The sequence below is a fragment of the Micromys minutus genome, assembly GCF_963924665.1.
Source record: "Micromys minutus genome assembly, chromosome: 19".
NCBI classification, from domain to species: Eukaryota; Metazoa; Chordata; class Mammalia; order Rodentia; family Muridae; genus Micromys; species Micromys minutus.
The window spans coordinates 14302733-14321559 of NC_137954.1; the positions used below are offsets into that span (position 1 = coordinate 14302733).

The 18827-nt window shown below is 46.4% G+C and overlaps 1 protein-coding gene across 2 annotated transcripts in view; it reads left to right on the top strand.

Annotated features, from left to right (window-relative positions):
* The window catches only part of NRP2 (neuropilin 2), a gene marked incomplete at its 3' end in the record, with an annotated part of 113776 nt that overhangs the window by 46876 nt on the left and 48073 nt on the right, over positions 1-18827 (top strand). For both annotated transcript variants that reach the window (XM_080932923.1, XM_080932924.1), the window contains exons 8-10: positions 10730-10874; positions 12656-13005; positions 14907-15051. In XM_080932923.1, the coding sequence (XP_080789049.1) occupies positions 10730-10874; positions 12656-13005; positions 14907-15051 (640 nt within the window). The remainder of the gene's footprint in view (positions 1-10729; positions 10875-12655; positions 13006-14906; positions 15052-18827) is intronic.

An 18827-nucleotide genomic window follows, 5' to 3' on the forward strand; every position in this document is an offset into this window, starting at 1 on the left:
GCGAAGGAGACACCCGGGGATCACAGAGGCTGCTGGCCCTCCCTTGGAAGGGTATCAAGAGAGGTTTAAAAAGAGATCTGTTTCTCTTCCTTTGCTACAAAGTCCCACCAGGTTCTGGTCTGCAAAGAAGTAAGTTGTCGAAATAAGGCGCCCACAACCAATGGGCATTTCCAAAAGGGCAGCACACTACACATACACTTAAAATCCTTGGACTTACAAAAGTCTGCCCTATAATGTTGGCAGTCTCACTCAGGATATGTGAGGTTTTTTTTTTTTAAATCAAAAATCACCATAGTAACATGGCACCGTTCATATGAAAGTATAGTTTCTAGGTATTACCAGTAATCTCTCTGACGTACTAACATACGTTGCTTTACGTGCCCAGTAAATAAAGAGAAATATTTAGCAGTGGAAAGATATCTTCACCTTTGCCCGTGGGCTAGATCTGGTCTCCCATTGCCTTCGCTTGGAGGGGCCGGATGCCGCTAAGAAGCAGGAACTGAATCAGCACTGGAGGCCAGGGGAAGTCCCAAGAGCTGAGTCCTCATGTCACCCCATTCCCATTCCACCCTCGTTTTCTTTCTCCACCCACAGTTTCAATAAGAAAGTGCTAAAACCCGCGAGCTCGGCTGGTAGGTGAGGGCCAGCAGCCAGGTAGGAGTGGGTCCTGGGCAGAGGAAACACGAGGCTCCCCTGACTGTCTCCTTGTCCAGGTTCAATGACTAAGCAGTGCTGGCCAGAGGGGTGCTGTAGCGTAAGCTGATTTTAAAAGCACACAGATGGACTGGGATGCTATTTAAAACCCCATTTGTAGGAAATCTGCTTTTGGAAATACCTTAGCACTGCACATTCCGATAGAATGCCATCCTGGCTCTATCCCTGCTATTCAATTTTGCAGGGAAGATATTCCCGAGAACGGAATTGAGCTTTCTAGTCTTCAGACTGATCCTTTTCAGTGTTGCTGTGTCTCGTACATCCTCTCTGTCTTCTGCATCCTCTTGCCACCTTTGGCAAAATGTCTCTCCCCAGTAACCAATGGGTAACTTGGAGGTCTTGTTTCTGTCTCCAGGCTAGAGAATCAGTTTTGCCTGCCTAAGAGGAAGTGGGACAGAGGAAAAGCCCTCTCTCTTTCCATTAGAAAGACATCCTCCTGGTACTTAAAAAGAGGAAGGAAAATGGAAAAGCCTGCCAATTAATCTTCAGCTCCCTCGCCATGCTGTGCATGTGGTGGGGAGGCCAAGAGGCCTTCCTGTCCTCCTCCCCTACAAGGATGCTCTCTGCAGCCTCTTTGTTAACAGGTCTCCCCCAGATAGCTGTGTTTAATGTGCAGCTCCCTGGGCTGCTGAGGTTGAAATAGTTGAGTGAGCCATGCCAAATAGATTTGTCAAGTCCGCTGCAGTTTGATTTGATGCCATGACAAGGAGGTTGGTGGAAGGAGGGGACTGGGGCAGCCGGGCTGTAGGGAGGAACTTATCTATGCTGGTATTACCACCGAGTTTCTCTTTGTGGTTTCTGGATGCTGGGCACAGTGCCAAGCTCTCTGGTGTTACATGGTGGGCTTGAAAGTGAAATTCAGACAGCGGGACTTAAAGGAAGAGGCAGCAGCTTGCTGGGCTCTGGAGTACTAAGAAAGAATTGGAGAACACCTTCCCAGCGCTTAGGAAGTAGAGAGCGTGTTGTGACATTTGGGGCACAAATTTGGAAACTCAGTCTCAATTCCCTGATCACTGTCAACACCAGTGGAGCATGTCAGAGACCAGGAAGCTGGAGAATGCAGAAAGAGACAAGATTAATGGGTTCTCAAGGTGGTGGGGGATGGGCCTGCTATATCATGGCCGTTTCGCCCAGGCTGGGCAAGGGGAGGTCTAAGCCTTCGAGTATCTTTCTTCTTGCTACCCGGAGGCATGGAAGACTAAAGAACTCTCTCTTCCAGCCTCCCCAGTCAGTGAGCAGCTTCTTCCTAGTCTTTTGATGGCCAACAGGAATTCATGAGGTTCTCGTGAAAAACTTGATCAATGTTGCTAGTGGTTCACGAGCATCTCTCCTGGCAAAAACACAGCCTGCTTATGCAGACCACATGCACAACACGTCCTTCAGTCCTCACCCAGTTTCACATGCCATAAATATGGAACCCGTGGTTTTTATATAGGCAGCCCCCTCCTTATGCATATTTATAGAGCAACCACAGAGAGCTCCTCCACCCATTAGAGCCCATAACCAACTCATGTGCTCCCTCGGATTATACAAATGACTTCACATGTGTCCCTCCAGAAACCACGGCAGAAACCAGTGCCTTCTGGGTTTCCCAGCTGTGTGAGTAGCATCTCAGACATAGGCACGGTATTATCAAAACAGCGGTAAGAAGTTTTATGTGCGTGGATACAAGTATGTAAAATTACAGTTATGCACATACACACCAGCTGATGGGCTTGGAGAACCATGGGAACAGCTTAAAGGCACCAGTCCTTAGTCACAATCCTTCCCTCCTCTAAGATTCTGACCCCACAAGTCTGTAACCAAGTGGCAGTCTATGCTTGAGGAATGGAGACATAACAGCTGTTGGGTCAGTGGGACAATGACCATTGCCAGCTTTCATTTCTCTTGTTGGAATAGTTTTGGACACTTCCCCTTATGTATGGTTTTGCCAGACAGTTTTTTTTTTTTTTTGTTTTTTCTATTTGGAAAAAAATCAACACACACACACACACACACACACACACACACACACACACACAGTTGTTCCAATGGCCAGGTTGAGGATAGAAAGGATGAAGTAAAACCAGCCTTGGGCTCATGACTGCAGAATTCCGCAGTAATAAGTGGGAGGGACACACTGAGGTCACATTAATGTAAGGACAAGCGCTAAGAGGTTCGACAAGCCCTCAGGCACCGACTTAGCTGCTTCAGAATTTCTTGTTTCACAGGTGGAATTGCAACTCTCACAAGTCTAAGCAACTTGCCCCAGGGACAGGGATCTTGGAGTCCCCAGGAGAGGCTCCTGATCACCAGGCTTAGAATCAGAAGCAAATGCTCTCAACAGTCTGTCCTATTCCTTGGTCCTTGCCTTCCATCCACAGGGAAAGTGGCTTCCAGGAGGCTGTGAGGCTGAGAGGCTGCATAGCCTGGGGTCTCTGTTTACTAAGGGAGTCTGAAAGAGGACAGTGCAGTTCAGGATTCAAGGCTAAGCACTGTGTCAGGAATTTGGGTTCCATCACAGGATCCTGAGGATGGAGAGTTGAAAGAAGCTGCTGTTTATTTGGTTTGGCTATAGCCCTTCAAAACAAAAGCCCCCGCTTCCAAACGCCTCTGTTTTGTATTTATTTTCTTAATTAAAACACATCATTTTGTAAAGCAGAGCCTTGGAAGGAAAGAGTAGTGTTAGGGAGTCATATCACCACCACCACCACCACCCCCCCCCCCCCCCCGCAATGTGTTGGAAGCACAGGACATCTGCTGCAAATCTCCTGGGACAATGGACAGCACTGCCTTGGATATTCCCTTCCCAGCTCTGGCTTAGTGCTCCCAGCAGAGCACTGCAGCTTGCCATCAGAGGAGCACCTGGCCATCTGCAGAGGGAGGTGCTCCACAGGTCAATCAACCGGTTAAAGCACAAAGCTCTCCTTGAGCAGAGAAGCAAGTTGTCAATTTAAAAAGTAACAGGTCCCCAAGGGATGAGGGGAAATACACACACACACACACACACACACACACACACACACACACGTGCACATACACACATATACATATACATATACATACATACACATGTGTATGTGTGTGTGTGTGTGTATCTCCATGCTTCTTTCAAAACACAGGCCTGAAAGGGACAGAGAGAAGTTATTCAGGCCTTGCACTTGAGCAGATAAATGTCCCCTCACTGCTTTATTATTTTTTTAAATTGGGGATGTCATTATTCCTCCAATTAATAATTTGAAGATTTAAAAAAAAAACATCTTCATGAATTCTTGTCATGATTCATTTTCTTTTGTGGTTTGTCATTTTTCTATTTTTGTTGTTGTTGTATAAAGATTAGAATGTGACTCAGACTTCAAGCTAGGATAGGGTATCAGTGTCCCAAGCCATGGATGTAGCCATTTGATCTCAACAGGGTTACATGTACCCTGAAGAGGGCAAGTGCCCTTTCCAAGTCCAAGTCTTCCAGTTTGCGCGTGCCCCTCCACCAGGATTGAGAGGAGTCCAGGGTGCTGGGTAATTCAGTTTGTCCCTTATCCATTTGTCATGGGATGAGCTCAGACCTTTAGCCTCTCCTCTTAGGAAGCTCGAGGGAAAATTTCATTATACATGTGCTTGAACCATTCTGTCAGGCTGCTGTTAGCCAACTTCACTGGGTCTCCTGGGTCTCCTGGGTGCTGAACTATCTCAGAGCTGAGGCCAGCCTCCCTGGCGCTGCCAACCTTGGTGCTGGATTCTCTGTGCTTCTAGGCCAAGACTGTGCACAGAGATTCTGGGAAAGAAAGGGAAATGGACAGAACGTTGGTGTGGCTGTTGTTTTTGTTTTTAAAGTCCGTAGACACTGGTGTCAGGAAACTCTCAGATGCAGAGGCTTCTCATGCCCGGATGAAGCATCTGCATTCATCCCTCCATGCATCTTCCATGAATGGTGTATATGATTCCTTTCCAGCCTGTTTCTCAAGCCACTCATCCAGCCTGGGTCCCCAAGTGTCCTCCTCTCCTCTCTTCCCTGATGCTTTCCTGTCTCAAATCCTGAAACCCTAATCCTGTTAGTAGGCTGTGTTCCAGGGCTCAGTGTCTCCATGGGAGTAACATAATCCCGCATTAAGTGTAGAGGCCCCACAAGGCACACACAGATGGGGATGTGCACAACCCACCCACCACCATGCACCCCCAGAAAGAAGCAGCCTAATGACAAAAACAGCCTTACAGTAGGGAAGGAGGGCAGAGGTCATCACAGGGACACATGAGCATTTGATTATTTGAGAGCTCCTTTGCTCTCCTCCTTCCCCTCCCTTAGATAGGATAGATAGATAGATAGATGATAGATAGATAGATAGATAGATAGATAGATAGATAGATGATAGATAGATACATAGATACATAGATACATAGATAGATACATAGATAATAGATACATAAATAGATACAGAGATATATAGATGATACATACATACATAGATGATAGATAGTTCTGAACACACACACACACACACAAACACAACCCTTTTGATTGTATCTTGCTAAGTTCCCACATTCACAAAAGGCAGCTTGCTTTAAAATTTTTGTTGCGGCCTTTAAGGAAAAATTTCAAGGGAGAGATTTGTTAAGGCTATGATTTATGAACAGGACAGGAAACAACAGAGCCCATTACCTCAACATCATTTTCTCCTAGCGCCATGGCCCCTCCCTCCATGGTGCCTGTTTGGTACAGCAAATTAATTAAATGGGATGCCATTCATTGATTAACCATTTATTTTTATGGGCAGATATGATGGCTGGCTTAGAAGGGGAATGTGAGACGGCAGGGGTGAGGGTGCTCTTGTTCCCACCTCAGGATAAGTTACTGCCATTCGTCAAAGTGGCTGTAGCTTCCCAGTTTTCCCCACCTTCCCCTTCTGCCTGCACTGCTCTTCTCAGTATCTGCACCAAACACACCGAAACAGAGAGCTTTGGGTGCAATGAAACATTTATTAACGGGGAGAAATAATTTTGAAGAAAGAAATCCTCTGCATAAATTCTCCCTCAGGGCTCAAGCCTGGAATCATCTTTGAGAATTGTTTCTGCTTTCTTTGCAGTCTCAGATGCTGAGAGGGTTCAGGTGTTTACAGCCACATAGAGGTCAACAGTAGACTCAGCCAGAAGTAGAAAAGAGACAGGCAAAATACGGAAGCTCTTCTCACGCTGGGCACCACACTCGTGTGAAGAGCAGCTTGCCCACCAATGCGCCATCCTCAGTTTGGAAGCTTGCACAACTTCTTGACCTAAATGGTGTCCCTGTTCTCGGGTGCTCAGCGGCCCTTCCAGAATCTTCTCCTTTGTCCTCGAGGCAGGCAGGATGACCCGTAGCATCTACACCATCCCAGACATATGGATGCTGCAGCAGAGGTGAACAGTGCGTAGGATAGGGTCTTAGAGGAGGCCACACAGGTTTTTCCCATACTTTAAAAAAGAAATCCAGAAAACATGACTAAGGCTAGAAATAGGCAAGAAATGGGGGAAAGGAGAGCTTAAAAATCATCAGTGACCCTGTCTTGTTAAAAAGATGGGTGTTGTTGTTCTTGTTGTTTGTTTGTTTTGTTTTGTTTTTAGTATATAAGAATTTTTTTTTTTTCTGCGTGATTTTGTTTGTAAAATCCAAGCCTGGGGATCATGAGTTCAGTGAATCTGCATGGACGGTCTTTTCCTTGGGGTGTTAGATGACAATCAAACTGCGATGTTGAATAGCCAGCAGCTGATTTACTTGGCAGGTACTTCCCCTCCTCGAGAGGTGCAAATCAGAAATCCATGCCAATGCTGCTAGGCTCCACCTTCTGCCCTACTGAAAATACAGCAGAGCCTCAAGAATCAATGCGGAAATGTTGGGTTAGGTTCAGAATTCAGTGAGGCACCAAATGGATTACCAAGCCACTTTGTATCCTGAGCTGGGTTTTGGATTTGGTTTGCACAGATGTGCTTCAAGAAAGCTCTTTATTTGATGTAGCTCCTTTAAAAAACAATACACATATAGATATTGAATTACCAACCTCCAGAGAGGCAGAGTTGGCTTGAACACACTCCTGGTTGTCCTTTGGGTAGTAAAGTTGCAGTTGTAGTCTTTTTTTTTTCTTTTAAAATTAATAAAATGTATATCCTCTTCAACTTGTAGTTTTTTAAACAGTTGTTAAAAACAAACTGTGCTTGGATGTTCTGATCTGTGTATAAGATGCATGAGCAGTCTATAGATGTTTCCTACCATTTCAAAGACCTTACTGCCAAGGTTTGGCTTGACAGTTTTTGAGCACAGGCAAGAGTTAGGAGTGAATGGTCTCTTAAACTTGAACTCTTCCAATTTGTCTAAAGGCCCATTTTCGAATGTGACTTAGTTCCTGCTCCAACCTTTGACCTGGGTATCATGCAGTCATAAGGGCTGGTAGGTTCCAGTACCTACCTTCAAGCATCTAATGACTTTATCTTCCTAAAGGAGAAATTCAAGTATCTAAGGTTTATTGATCCACCAATAGTGATTTAGTGAGTCGTCAGAGAATAGGGAATAAAACCAATTTTCTGGCATCATGTCCCAGGCACACCACCCCTTACCTTCCAATGCCCAGACTGGAAGCCAAGAATCCATCTTAGGGAATTTGATCAGAAAACATATGACGGGTGATTCTAAAACCACAGGAGCATTGAGAAAGTCATAAAGATGTATAATATATGATAGCATTTACTAGCTATAAATAGGAGAGATGCAGGGAGAAAAAGAGAGACCTTGTAAATCCACTGGGTCAGGAGAAATAGAAACTGCTTAATATTTCATTAAAAATGGATTTTCATAAATTGTGCTTTGATATCTTTGGGGCAAAGGCAGTGCATAGGACTAAGGCGTTGTTATTCATTACTCTTGGTTATTAATAATTTGAACTGTTATTGAACCAACACATCAACAAGGTATATCCTGCCTGTGAATGGAGTACTCACCATGTGTTCTGGGCACTATTTGGATTGAATTAAATATCCACAGCAGTTGCCCGCAAAACACTTAGGTTGTAAGGAACAATGGGGTCACTCAAGTGCCCTTTTACAAAGTGGATGTTTTGAGAGGAGTTCAAACCGTGAAGACTCTTGTGGAGAAAGGCTGAGAGTCTGCTGGCCAGTCAGAGCCTAGAAAATCAACTCATGCAGAGCCCCCACTTAACAGTGAAGGACATTGTGGTCCCGAGAGAGACAGAGATATTTGCCTACCTTATGAGCTAATTAGCAGCAGATCCTGGCTCCAGGCCTGATTACGTGACAGGGTTTGTTTTATTCTCTCTGCCACACTCAGAGTGAAAGGTGTGCAGACATTTTCAGAACGATGATATGTCCTGTGCAGAGTCTGGACGAAGAGAAAGCCAAAAAACCAAGCAGGAAGAATCTAAACTGGAAAATGTAAAGAGTAATTGGAACCCAACTTCAAAAGAGGCATCATTTGCTTCCAGAGATTGGGGAAGAATGAGCAAAATTGATCAGCAGAATATAATTCCATGTGAGACAAACAGCTAAATCATACGCTTGTCTCTCATCTTGATTGCAGCTACTAGAGGTGGAGTTTGAGGGCCTTCATCCAAAGCTCATGGTTACATGTGTTCATGGGAAGATCAACTGCTCTTAGCCGATGCATCTGAGTGTATACTCCAGGGCCCATATGCAGCACAGTTCTGCTTACACTACCCACCTCTATGGATACTTCAGCTATTCAATCATTTTTCTAAGAAGGGAGGGTTGAGGGTTAGGTACAGAAGTACTAACCCTCTGCAATCCCAGAACTCAAGAAGCTAAGGCAAGAGGATCTCAAGTTCAAACTTGGGTAAACTACATCATAAATTCTGGGCCAACTTGAGCCACAAAATAAGACCCTGTACCAGAAAAAGCAGAAGGAGGAGAAAAACCAAACAAAACAAAGGTTTCCTGGAATTATATGCCAAGGCTGAGAAATCAAGGGGTTCAGATAGGATAAAATTAGATATTAAAAATGCATAAAACATGCTGTGTTTATAAATGGTAACAGCGTGGTGTATGTGTTGTGGATTAGCTGTGTGCAAGTTCAAATCCTTTCAGCTCTCCAATTATGTATTTATGTGCCAACTAAAGCCACCTCCAATAGGAACTGCTTAGTATCTCCTGATGAAGGCCACACACAGTCACCATCACCATCCACAGGGAACAGCCACCACTGCTCACAGCACCTATCTGCTCTGAAATCAGCAAAGTGTTTCATTTGCTGCTCCCTGACCAAAACAAAACAAACAAAGTCTCTGTTGCATACTAAACTCTAGAAGAACAAATTCATTTCTTTTACTTGGACTCAGTTCCTCTAGCCCTTTCCTCTGTGAGGTAGAACCATTGTCAGTTTGAAAGAAGAAATTTGAATAACATGGCCAAGTCTCTCTTGGACCTGGTTCTCCACACAATGATGAGGATCTGAAAAGGTCAGGTGGCTCTCCCCACAGGTCTTCTACCAGGTGCTGGCTCTGGCATATCTCCCTTCAGGTCCTGCCTCTTCTTTTGCTAGCCTAGTCTCTTCACTTCCAGTCTGCAGTTGCTGTAGAGGCCGCAGCAGGATCAAGCCTGGGCAAGAGGAGTGGTCCTTCTTCCTGTTGTTAGAAAAGCTGCAGAAGGGGACATCAGTTGCCTTAGGATCCAGCATGACAGAGCTACCTAGGGAGAAGAGGGAACATTAAACAGGGTGGTTGAGAGCGCACTGTTAATTGCCTGTGAGCTTACGAGATATTCTGTTGTTCCCCAAATCACTCTATGGTGAGATTGTAAACTCACCGTTGGGTCACATCACTAGTCTGACTTTACTTCTGTTCAAATCATGACGAGGTAGGGTATCACAACTCCTAGCCACTAGCTGGATGCTGAGCTAAGGGTTAACCAAGGAACCATACATTTGAATGTCCTGGATTTACATAGCAATTCCCTTGTAAGTGTGGTACCTAGTCATTGTGCTAAAAGAGTCCAGCTTCATAGATGTTCAGATATACTAGTTTTCCATCTCTCTTTTCCCCAACCTGTTTGTGGCCTAAACACAGCAGGAGAAAATGCTGGTTCAGGAAGACTGGCCATAAGTAAATACTCATGGTCCTGTGGTTGTTAGATGTATGGCAGACATGATTTAGAAATGACAGTCGGCTGCTTGGTTTTTTACCATCCACCCCTATCCAGATATACTAAACTCACATATTCTTGCCCTGGTTCCTTATTTTTAATGAAGAGCATAGAGATACATGAGGTCCATATGGCAGTTATTGATTTGGGCCATCTGGTAAACCAGGGCTGTGCCTACCATGTTAGGTCAGAAGCTACTCCAAAAAGCCTTTCCTCCCATAAGAGAGGCCCCCGGTCAGCTGGGGACAGGGATGGATTTCATTACAGGCTGGGGGCTACACTAAGCTGGAGCACAACTCTTTAAGAGGCTGTCTGCAACCCTGACCTACAATAAAGAGCAGAGAACCAAGGAAAGTGTTGACTGACAGGAGGTACGGGGTAGAAGGCACCCCTCACACGCTCACTCACTCAGAATGAGGAAGTGTCCAAGGAACTAACAAAAACAACAGGGAAGGGCCTTGCAGCTAGGAACTGCCTGTAAGTAGCCCCATGTGCCTGCCACATGAGAAAGAGGGCGTGTCAAGTTCATGCTGGTGTGTGAGGTCTGCTGGCCCTGACAGATGACATGTCTACCTCCTTTATTACGACTGCTTTCCCCCCCTCTCTTTATTACCTTCTCAAGTGTTTTCTTTTTCAAATCTCCTTCCTCTGTTTGCTCTCAGCCCAGAAGCAAAATATACCTTCCTTCCAAAACTTTTTGCAAAGTTCATCCTTTGTTTTCCAGTTAGAGCAGGATGGGAAACTAATTTTTTTTTTTTCCACAGTGATTCTAAAAAGCCCAACACAACAAAGCCACTGGTGATGTTTAGGCGTGCAGAGCTTTCCTATCCCTCTCGGTGACTGCTCAAGTGTTGGCTTCATAGAGAAGGATTTCGGTGACACTGCTTTTCGTCTTACTTTGCAGATATTCCAAGCTAACAATGATGCAACTGAGGTGGTTGTAAACAAGCTCCATATGCCGCTGCTGACTCGGTTCATCAGGATCCGCCCGCAGACGTGGCATTTGGGCATTGCCCTTAGACTGGAGCTCTTTGGCTGCCGGGTCACAGGTGAGGTGGGAAAAGGTGGTTCTTGTGAGGCACAGGAATCATTTGCATCCTAGGCATCTCCCCTGCTTCTGAATCTATAAGGTTATGCCACTTGATCTTCCGTAAAGGAGTGACGCAAAGGCTAGAGTCTTACCAGACTTAATCTTTTTCTGTATTTATCCATCCATTCATCCAATATGTTTTTATTAAGCCTATGCTTATTTCTACTGGTCAAAACGTATTGAGTGAAAATTTGATACCAGCTTTCAGTCCCACCATAAGTATGCTATCTTTTATTATCCTTACTAGAACTCCATGGCATAGGTGATGTCATTGTCCTCACTTTGCACAATTGGAAACCAAGAGTTGAAGAACTAAGTCCCCAGTAAGCGATGGTACCATGGTAACCTAGGTAACGTCCATGGTAACCTAGGTAATTTAAGTTTCAAATAATGCTTTCTTCTACCTCGTGTACAAACCAAGATCTAGGATTGGCATAGACTCAATGGGAGCATGCCAGACACAGGCCAGTGTGGGCATATGGACAAATTGGGTAGATGTATTACTAGCAAGCAAGATGGTAAATGAATGTAAAGTCAGAAAACTATGGATAATATCTGGAAACAGGGAGGGCCTCATTTCTCTACAATAGACTTGACATAGCCTGGCAGGTCAAGAAATACGTCAGTGAGGATGAGTTGCTGAGGTCAGAGGGCAGACAAACCAGACATGACCTGCTGCGGAGTGATTAGAAAGCATACTCAACAGCAATTGCTGCTTGCTTGTTGGCACTAGAGCAAAAGAAGGGAGAGATGGTGTTTGGGGACTGTATCTGAACAAATAATGGTGCTCACATGGGCTAAGACTCAAGGGCTGCACAGTAGAGAGCACCAGAGTAGAAGCTGAGGCTTCAGTAGTCCGTATGATGCTATAGTTGTAAGACCATGGTAATTAGACCAGAAATAGTCTGAATATTTACAGGTCAGTCATTTCCACTCTGAACTCCACCCAGAAAGGCAAGCTGCTTCTTTGACATGGAAGGGTCCTTATTGCCAGCCACCCACCTGCCTACCCCTCTTTACTCCATTTCAATCTAAGAGCACACCATGGATTGACCCTGCTTAGTTTCTTGTTCGAGCACACTGTGTCTGCACCTTCTCTGCATCTTTCAGGGCTCTCTCCTGCACATTATGCTGTGTATTCTTCATAACACCAGAGATGACGATGGTGAAGATATCAGACTCTAGCTTAACCCCGGTCACCATCTGTCTAGAAGGTGATAGAGCCAGGACCTGTACCTAGGATACTACAAGCCCATCTTGTAGGAAGAATGGTCTTCCACGGTTCTCACTGTCCTTGAGAGAGTCAGTGGGGAAACTGCTGTTGTGGATAGATGTGCCAACACACATCCTTAGAAGCCCTGGTCAGAGCCATAAATACAGATGGCTAACAGCCACTGTGTACTTAGGTGTACTAGCCACTATTCTAAGGCTTGCGCTGGGGTGAGTCCTCACAGCAGGTAGACACTGCTCAAGAGCAGTCCTTTATACTTGGGGGTGGGGGGTTCCTTGGTGCATGGAACAATCAAATCACTACACCAAAATTGCACAGCTAAGTAAGCATCAGGGTGAACATATAACCAGGCATTCTGAGTCCAAGTTTAGACTCTGAATCACAGTGCTATCCAGAATGCAAAATAAAATGAAGAAGCATGTGACCTAACAGCCTGATAGCTGCTAATGGGTAGACATCAGTTAGTAGGTCTCAGTCATGATGCCTAGTATTCTCCTTGTCTCTCCTAGATGCACCTTGCTCCAACATGCTGGGGATGCTCTCAGGCCTCATTGCTGATACCCAGATCTCTGCCTCCTCCACCCGAGAGTACCTCTGGAGCCCCAGTGCTGCCCGCCTGGTCAGCAGCCGCTCTGGTTGGTTCCCTCGGAACCCTCAAGCCCAGCCAGGTGAAGAATGGCTTCAGGTGGATCTGGGGACACCCAAGACAGTGAAAGGCGTCATCATCCAGGGAGCCCGCGGAGGAGACAGCATAACTGCCATGGAAGCCAGGGCATTCGTACGCAAGTTCAAAGTCTCCTACAGCCTAAATGGCAAGGACTGGGAATATATCCAGGACCCCAGGACTCAGCTGCCAAAGGTAAGCCATTCACAGGAAACTCTGCTGCTATTCTAAACAGAGAGCTTAAATGGAGTACAGGGAGTTGGGGTACTGATTGCCCATCTTGAAGAAACCCATCAAACTCCTCCAGTGCAACAAAAACAAGTATCAACCAAGACACAGTGTTTCACAGGGCCTGGTTGCTTAATTTAGATTCATTCTCAATCCCCATAATCTTCTACAACATCTGTTCTTTGCTCACTCACATTTCAGAGACCATAGAACTGAGGTTTATGTTATATCCAGGGTCACACTCTATATAGGGGCTTGAGCCATGATTCAGAAACCAAAAATTGGATTTCACAAACTCCAGATACCTAACCAGTGCTTAACCATGGCCTGCTCATCAAGTTTGGTAGCCTTCACAGCCTCTTCTGGATAAAGTTTCCTTGAAACGGGCCAGACATCCCAAGGGGATGTGGTTGTTGGAGGCCAAACTATAGAAACTGGGAGTTACTTCCAAAAATAACTGTTTTTTTCTGAACGTTATGCTCCTTTGTATTTTCTTAGTCCTGATTGCTCAGATTTTTTCCTGCCTCTTGAAAAGAAGAAAGAGGAACTTATGCTGGGCCAGAAGTTTAGGCCAGAACACCCCATCCCCAGCCATGGGAGAAAGGAAGGCTGACCTTCAACCTAGCATGCAAGGAGGCCCAGATGGGAGAGAACTCCATGCCTTTTCCCTCTTAAGATTCATCTCCTGGTAGGCCAGGCTCGCTAGTCCTCCCATCTGAGTTACTTTTGACCAGAGAAGTGCAGGGTTCTTAACAAGAAAGGACTCCTTCCTCCCTGAGATAATCAAGGTTTTGCTTTCTGAGTGCACAGGCAAGTGCTATGTTTGGTTACAGTGATATGAACTTCCAGATCACAATTCCAGGGCCTTGGAAAGACTCAGGGTTTGGGACCCAGAGCCTTCAGTGAGTAGCGCAGGAACTATAGGTTCCCCAACAACGGCTAACCACGGCACGTAGAGAAAGAAATGAACTTGGCCAGGTTCAGAATGTACCCTGTCTAAGGCAGCACCCTTACTTATAAAGCTACGGGTCCTGAGCATCTACAGATGGCTGATGTCCAGACACCCCTGAACATAACAACTATCCTCTCCGTATGGGAGGGACCCCACGGTGGCTCTCGATGGGATCCCTACGCAACTTCAACTTCCGCTAGCAGTTTTACACATTGGCAATCCAGGAGAGGATCTTTAGGTGAATTGCTGTGGATAGGCAAAGGTCTAGAAGACAGTCTCAGGCCATCGATTTGTAACCAAGAAGACTCCATTACTATCCTAAAGGAGTAGCCATTTTTCTTTCTGACTGTCAGTAAGCTAGGAACTGTTGGCCACTGGGATCCTTTTGTTCCAATGTTTCTGGGCATTGAATAACCTGAAAGTTATTCATCCATGCAGGCAAGCACACCACCAATATACTCCATCCCATTCACATGCCTTGTACATACCAAGCATTAAGAAACAAAAATGCTTTTTTAAAACCTAAAAAAATAAGACAAGGAATCTGGAGAATCTGGAATGGTAGATACAGCCAACCCTGTCTTCCGTTTTTTTTTTATTTTTTTATTTTTTGTATGTGTGTGTGTGTGTGTGTGTGTGTGTGTGTGTGTGTGTGTGTGTGTGTGTGTTTCTGGCCAAGGTCAGTTTAAATCTCATTTGGAGCTTAGAGTTCCCCTGACAATGGTCATTCTAAGGCTCCCTGATTTCAATATCCCAAAGTCCCTCATGGATTTTAGAAATGAACAAAGACCTTGGTTTGAAATAAAGCTCATAGAGGGTAATGTTCCCCGGAATCAACCATGAAGCTGACTCCTGGGTTAGGTGTGGTTGGGGAGAGGAGTCCCATATGGGGGCTGAACAACCTGTCTCCCTACAGCTGTTTGAAGGGAACATGCACTATGACACCCCTGACATCCGAAGGTTCGATCCAGTTCCAGCGCAGTATGTGCGGGTATACCCAGAGAGGTGGTCACCGGCAGGCATCGGGATGAGGCTGGAGGTCCTGGGCTGTGACTGGACAGGTAAGGGGCATTTGCTCTCCATATCTTTCTCATTTGATCTTGTGATCTTGGTATCCTAGGAGGGGGACAGCAGCAGTCAGCCTTCGTGAAGCTGGACATCACTGTGTTTTTGCTGCCTGGTCCCCACTGTGTTCTTGTACCACCTCTGAACTTGGAGGAGTCTCCCAAGGGAAGCAATTTGTCCTTGGTCAGGGACCACTTCAGGTCTTCAACAGGAGTCTTTCAAAAGCAAAACATGAACCACCCACCACCCACCCAAATTCAATTAGACCCCGGCTCTTCAGGCCGGGGGGCTGTGGCTGTTGATTTAGGAAAAAAAAACCCTCTCATGATAATAAAGTAATCCGTTTATGTCCGAATCTGGCCTCCAGATGTCAGAAGCTCAGAGGCAGCATTTTCGGTTCAAAGCCACAGCTGTAAAAGGCATCTATTTGCACAGGGGTGCATCTCCCCAGGCTGCAGCTGTCCTCCTGTCCCTTCCTGACCCACCAAGAAGCACAAGCCTGGGGCAAGTGCCTCCGTGAATTCTCACTGTGAGGGTGAGGCCCGGGAGCTCACTCCTGGAGGACCAGATCCTTCTGAGTGAGGCATCACCCAGCCTCTGGCCACTGGTCCTGCCTCTTCTTCAGAGCTGGCACACACTGGAGCTCAGGGCCCTACCCAGTGCCAGCAGGAGCCTCCAGGAGGCTGCCTCTCCTGCCCCTCCCCACCAGGGCCCCAGGTAATCCTATTTTCCTGTCATTGTACCTGTCTCTGGCAGAATGGTATGAAGGGTTAATAAGGGCATGTCAGAGAAGTGCTTTGGGCTCCCAGGGAGAAAAGTGTTGTGAGTTGGGGGGAGCGGGGGGGGGGTTACAAGAGCATGGAGGAATCCTGGGCAGACATGCTGGCCAGGAATGGGACCCAAGTTCACTTCAAGGCTTGGAGGTGACGACACTATCATGGATTCATACTAATTGGGAGACACATACCCACCTCCCCCTTCCACGAGTGTAGGGGTAAAGCTGAGTCTCTCTATCCTGAGTAAATGTCATCTGTGCCTCGATGGTACTCAAACCCACCTCAGACACAAACTAGTTTCCTTTACCCACCTTAGACTTAGAACTATCGAGAATCCAGAAACTTCTAGGCCAGTGGATTCCGCATTTGATCGTGTCTCAGGTTAAACTGAGTCTCCACTGCGGCCCCTTTCCCTGACAAGCACATACACGTGAACAGGAGAGGAAGTTCTTGGATCCCGGGATGATTACTAAATTCAAGTCATCCCCTGGCCATCACTGGGTGCAGAGCGGAGGATAAGTGACTTCATCTTTTACCTGGAAAGTGGGGGTGACATCAGTTTATCTCAAAGCCCTGCAGCTGTTATGAGAGTAACAGTGGGCAGTGTTTAGGTTGCCACCCGACACTGGCAGGCAGGTTACAGGCAAATGCAGCAGGGATACCCAAACAGTGTTCAACCTGTGCACATCCTGCAAGCCTATATAGCTCAGCCATTTAGAAAGCTAGCATAACCCACTAAATTGATTATATAGTCTACTGATGAATGTGATACGTGGTTCAAAAACAGACCACAGAACTAAGCCTACTGCCCTTTCACTGCTGGGAAACTGAGTCCCAGGAAGGTCATCCAGCAGGCCAAGTCACACATCCCTCTGGCCTCTTTCCCTTCTGTGCCCAGGCTGGCCTTGCTTGATGGCCAGCTGGACAGTTGCTGATGTCCTCTTCCCTCATTGTCCCTCCAACCTCAACCTGCCCCAAATTGCCCCGGTGACAGTAACAGGTTTCCCATTTCAAAGCCCAGCCCTGCTCTTGGAAGATCAGAGCTGGGGCGTGTGTTTCCCTCTGCCTAGACTCCGAGTCTTTGAAGTCTCTGACATCTGGTTTTAATTTTGGAGACCACTGCTGTTTGGCGAACGGTTACCTCGGAGTACCCAGTAAAAACAGTGGGCACAGAGGCGGGCTCCTGTTTTCTCCATTTGCCTCACCCACCCTGCCCAATTGTCATGTGATCCAGTCCCTCAGTGCCCCCGAGTTTTTCACTTCATCTCCTCCCACCATCAGGCTTTGCCTGAAACTTCCACTTTTTGGTGCACATTCTTCTAGTTTTTTCTAAAAACGCCATCTCTGTCAGAAACTTGCCCTTGGATCCTTTCTCTTTTTCCTTCCCCAAAAAAGGGTAACAGAAAATACTAAAGGGCTGGGCTGAACCCGTCCGACTAAATAATTTAACAGGCCCGTTAGCCAGCTTGTTCAGGTTTCAAACCATTACTTCTTGCCTTGCTGCCCATAGTTTGCTTTACAATTGAGTTTGAGATTCGATGACATGGTGACAAATTTGAGCTCACAAATTAGGACACTTCGAGGTTGTTTGTTATTTACTTTGAGCAAAAGGCAGACATGGCAGTGGAAAACACAGAAGGTTATGTGCGCAGTGTTTAATAGCAGAAAGGTGGGAAGTCGAGCGTGAAAAAGCTTTTCAGCATATTTGCCCATTTCCTCAGGTCCTGGCTTTATTAAATAGTATCCTGAAAGGTGCCCCACAAAGGCACCTAATCACATGCCACAGTGCAAAGGAGCGTGCACAAAAGACGAGAGAGACGGTGCCCTTGCTTCTCCAGGGCATCTTGTTGAAGGACACCTCTAGGATACACTCACCGCTCAGTAACACAAAGCTTTCCAGAACCCTTCCCACCCCACCCAGGGCCTGACTCACAACCTCATTCATTCCCCAAATAGTTGATGAATGAGTGACCGAGGGAGCAATGAGACAAGTGAATGAACGGATGTGTGAATCACCTTACCTGGCCCAGGTGGGAACCGACCGCCTACAGCGTGGGCTAGGTTTACTGTGTTTCCTTATTATAACATTGCTTGTGAACTGCTAGGCTTCCCTTGCTGCGGGTGGGGATGGGGCTTTTGGAAGAACTAGCCAGAGAAGGCTTTCTGCTCTCTAGGTCTCTGTCTATTAAATCAAGCCACAGTGCCCCCGTGGTACCTTTGCCTACTGCCACTCTCCCCACCGTGGCTGTTTCAGCTGTAGTCACTTCCCCACAGAAGGGTAGCTGTATCCAGTGGGCATTTTAATCTGCCATACCTTGGCCAGAAGGTGTAGCGCATATTACTTTTACTAGCCAAAGTCTCTTTAAATCCATGTTCCCAACTGCCTGTGTCCGTGAGACACCAACAGTCTTCTGTTGGACTTGGGCTTCTCAGGTTGCTGTTTCACGTACAACTTTGGTGACAAGTGCTTCTGATTATTCTATTTGTAGGTGGGCCCTTGGGGCCAGATTGTTTTATAGAGTTAATTTTAATTCCAAATAAATCCTGTCTAGCATAGTGAACCAGTGTGTTTTGAGCAAGCAGGACCAGTGAGAACCGCCAGCAGCCATGAAGCAGCAGAGTGTCGGGCCCACTTTTCCACATGACGGAAACAAGATTCATAATGCGTGGAGATGTTTCTGTTGGCTTTGGTGGGCAACCTTCATTTTGATTGTGTGCTTTGCCACACTGCCCTCTTAACAGAATACCCAAATGCTGTTCAGCCCCACTCCAGGGTCAACATGACTAACCCCCATGGTTACTTTTGTGCTGCCCTTTGAGCCTGCAGTGTGGGGTTCACGTCTGTGCCTCTTGCAGTTTCTGCTGGAGCTTTTAGACAATCGTCCAACCGAAGTGACCCCTGTTCCACCAATAGCTCACAAGGGTGCATTTACGGCTCTGTGCGCATCTTTCCTCCTCACAAGGCCACACCTAGAGAGAAGACTTCGGTTTTTGGC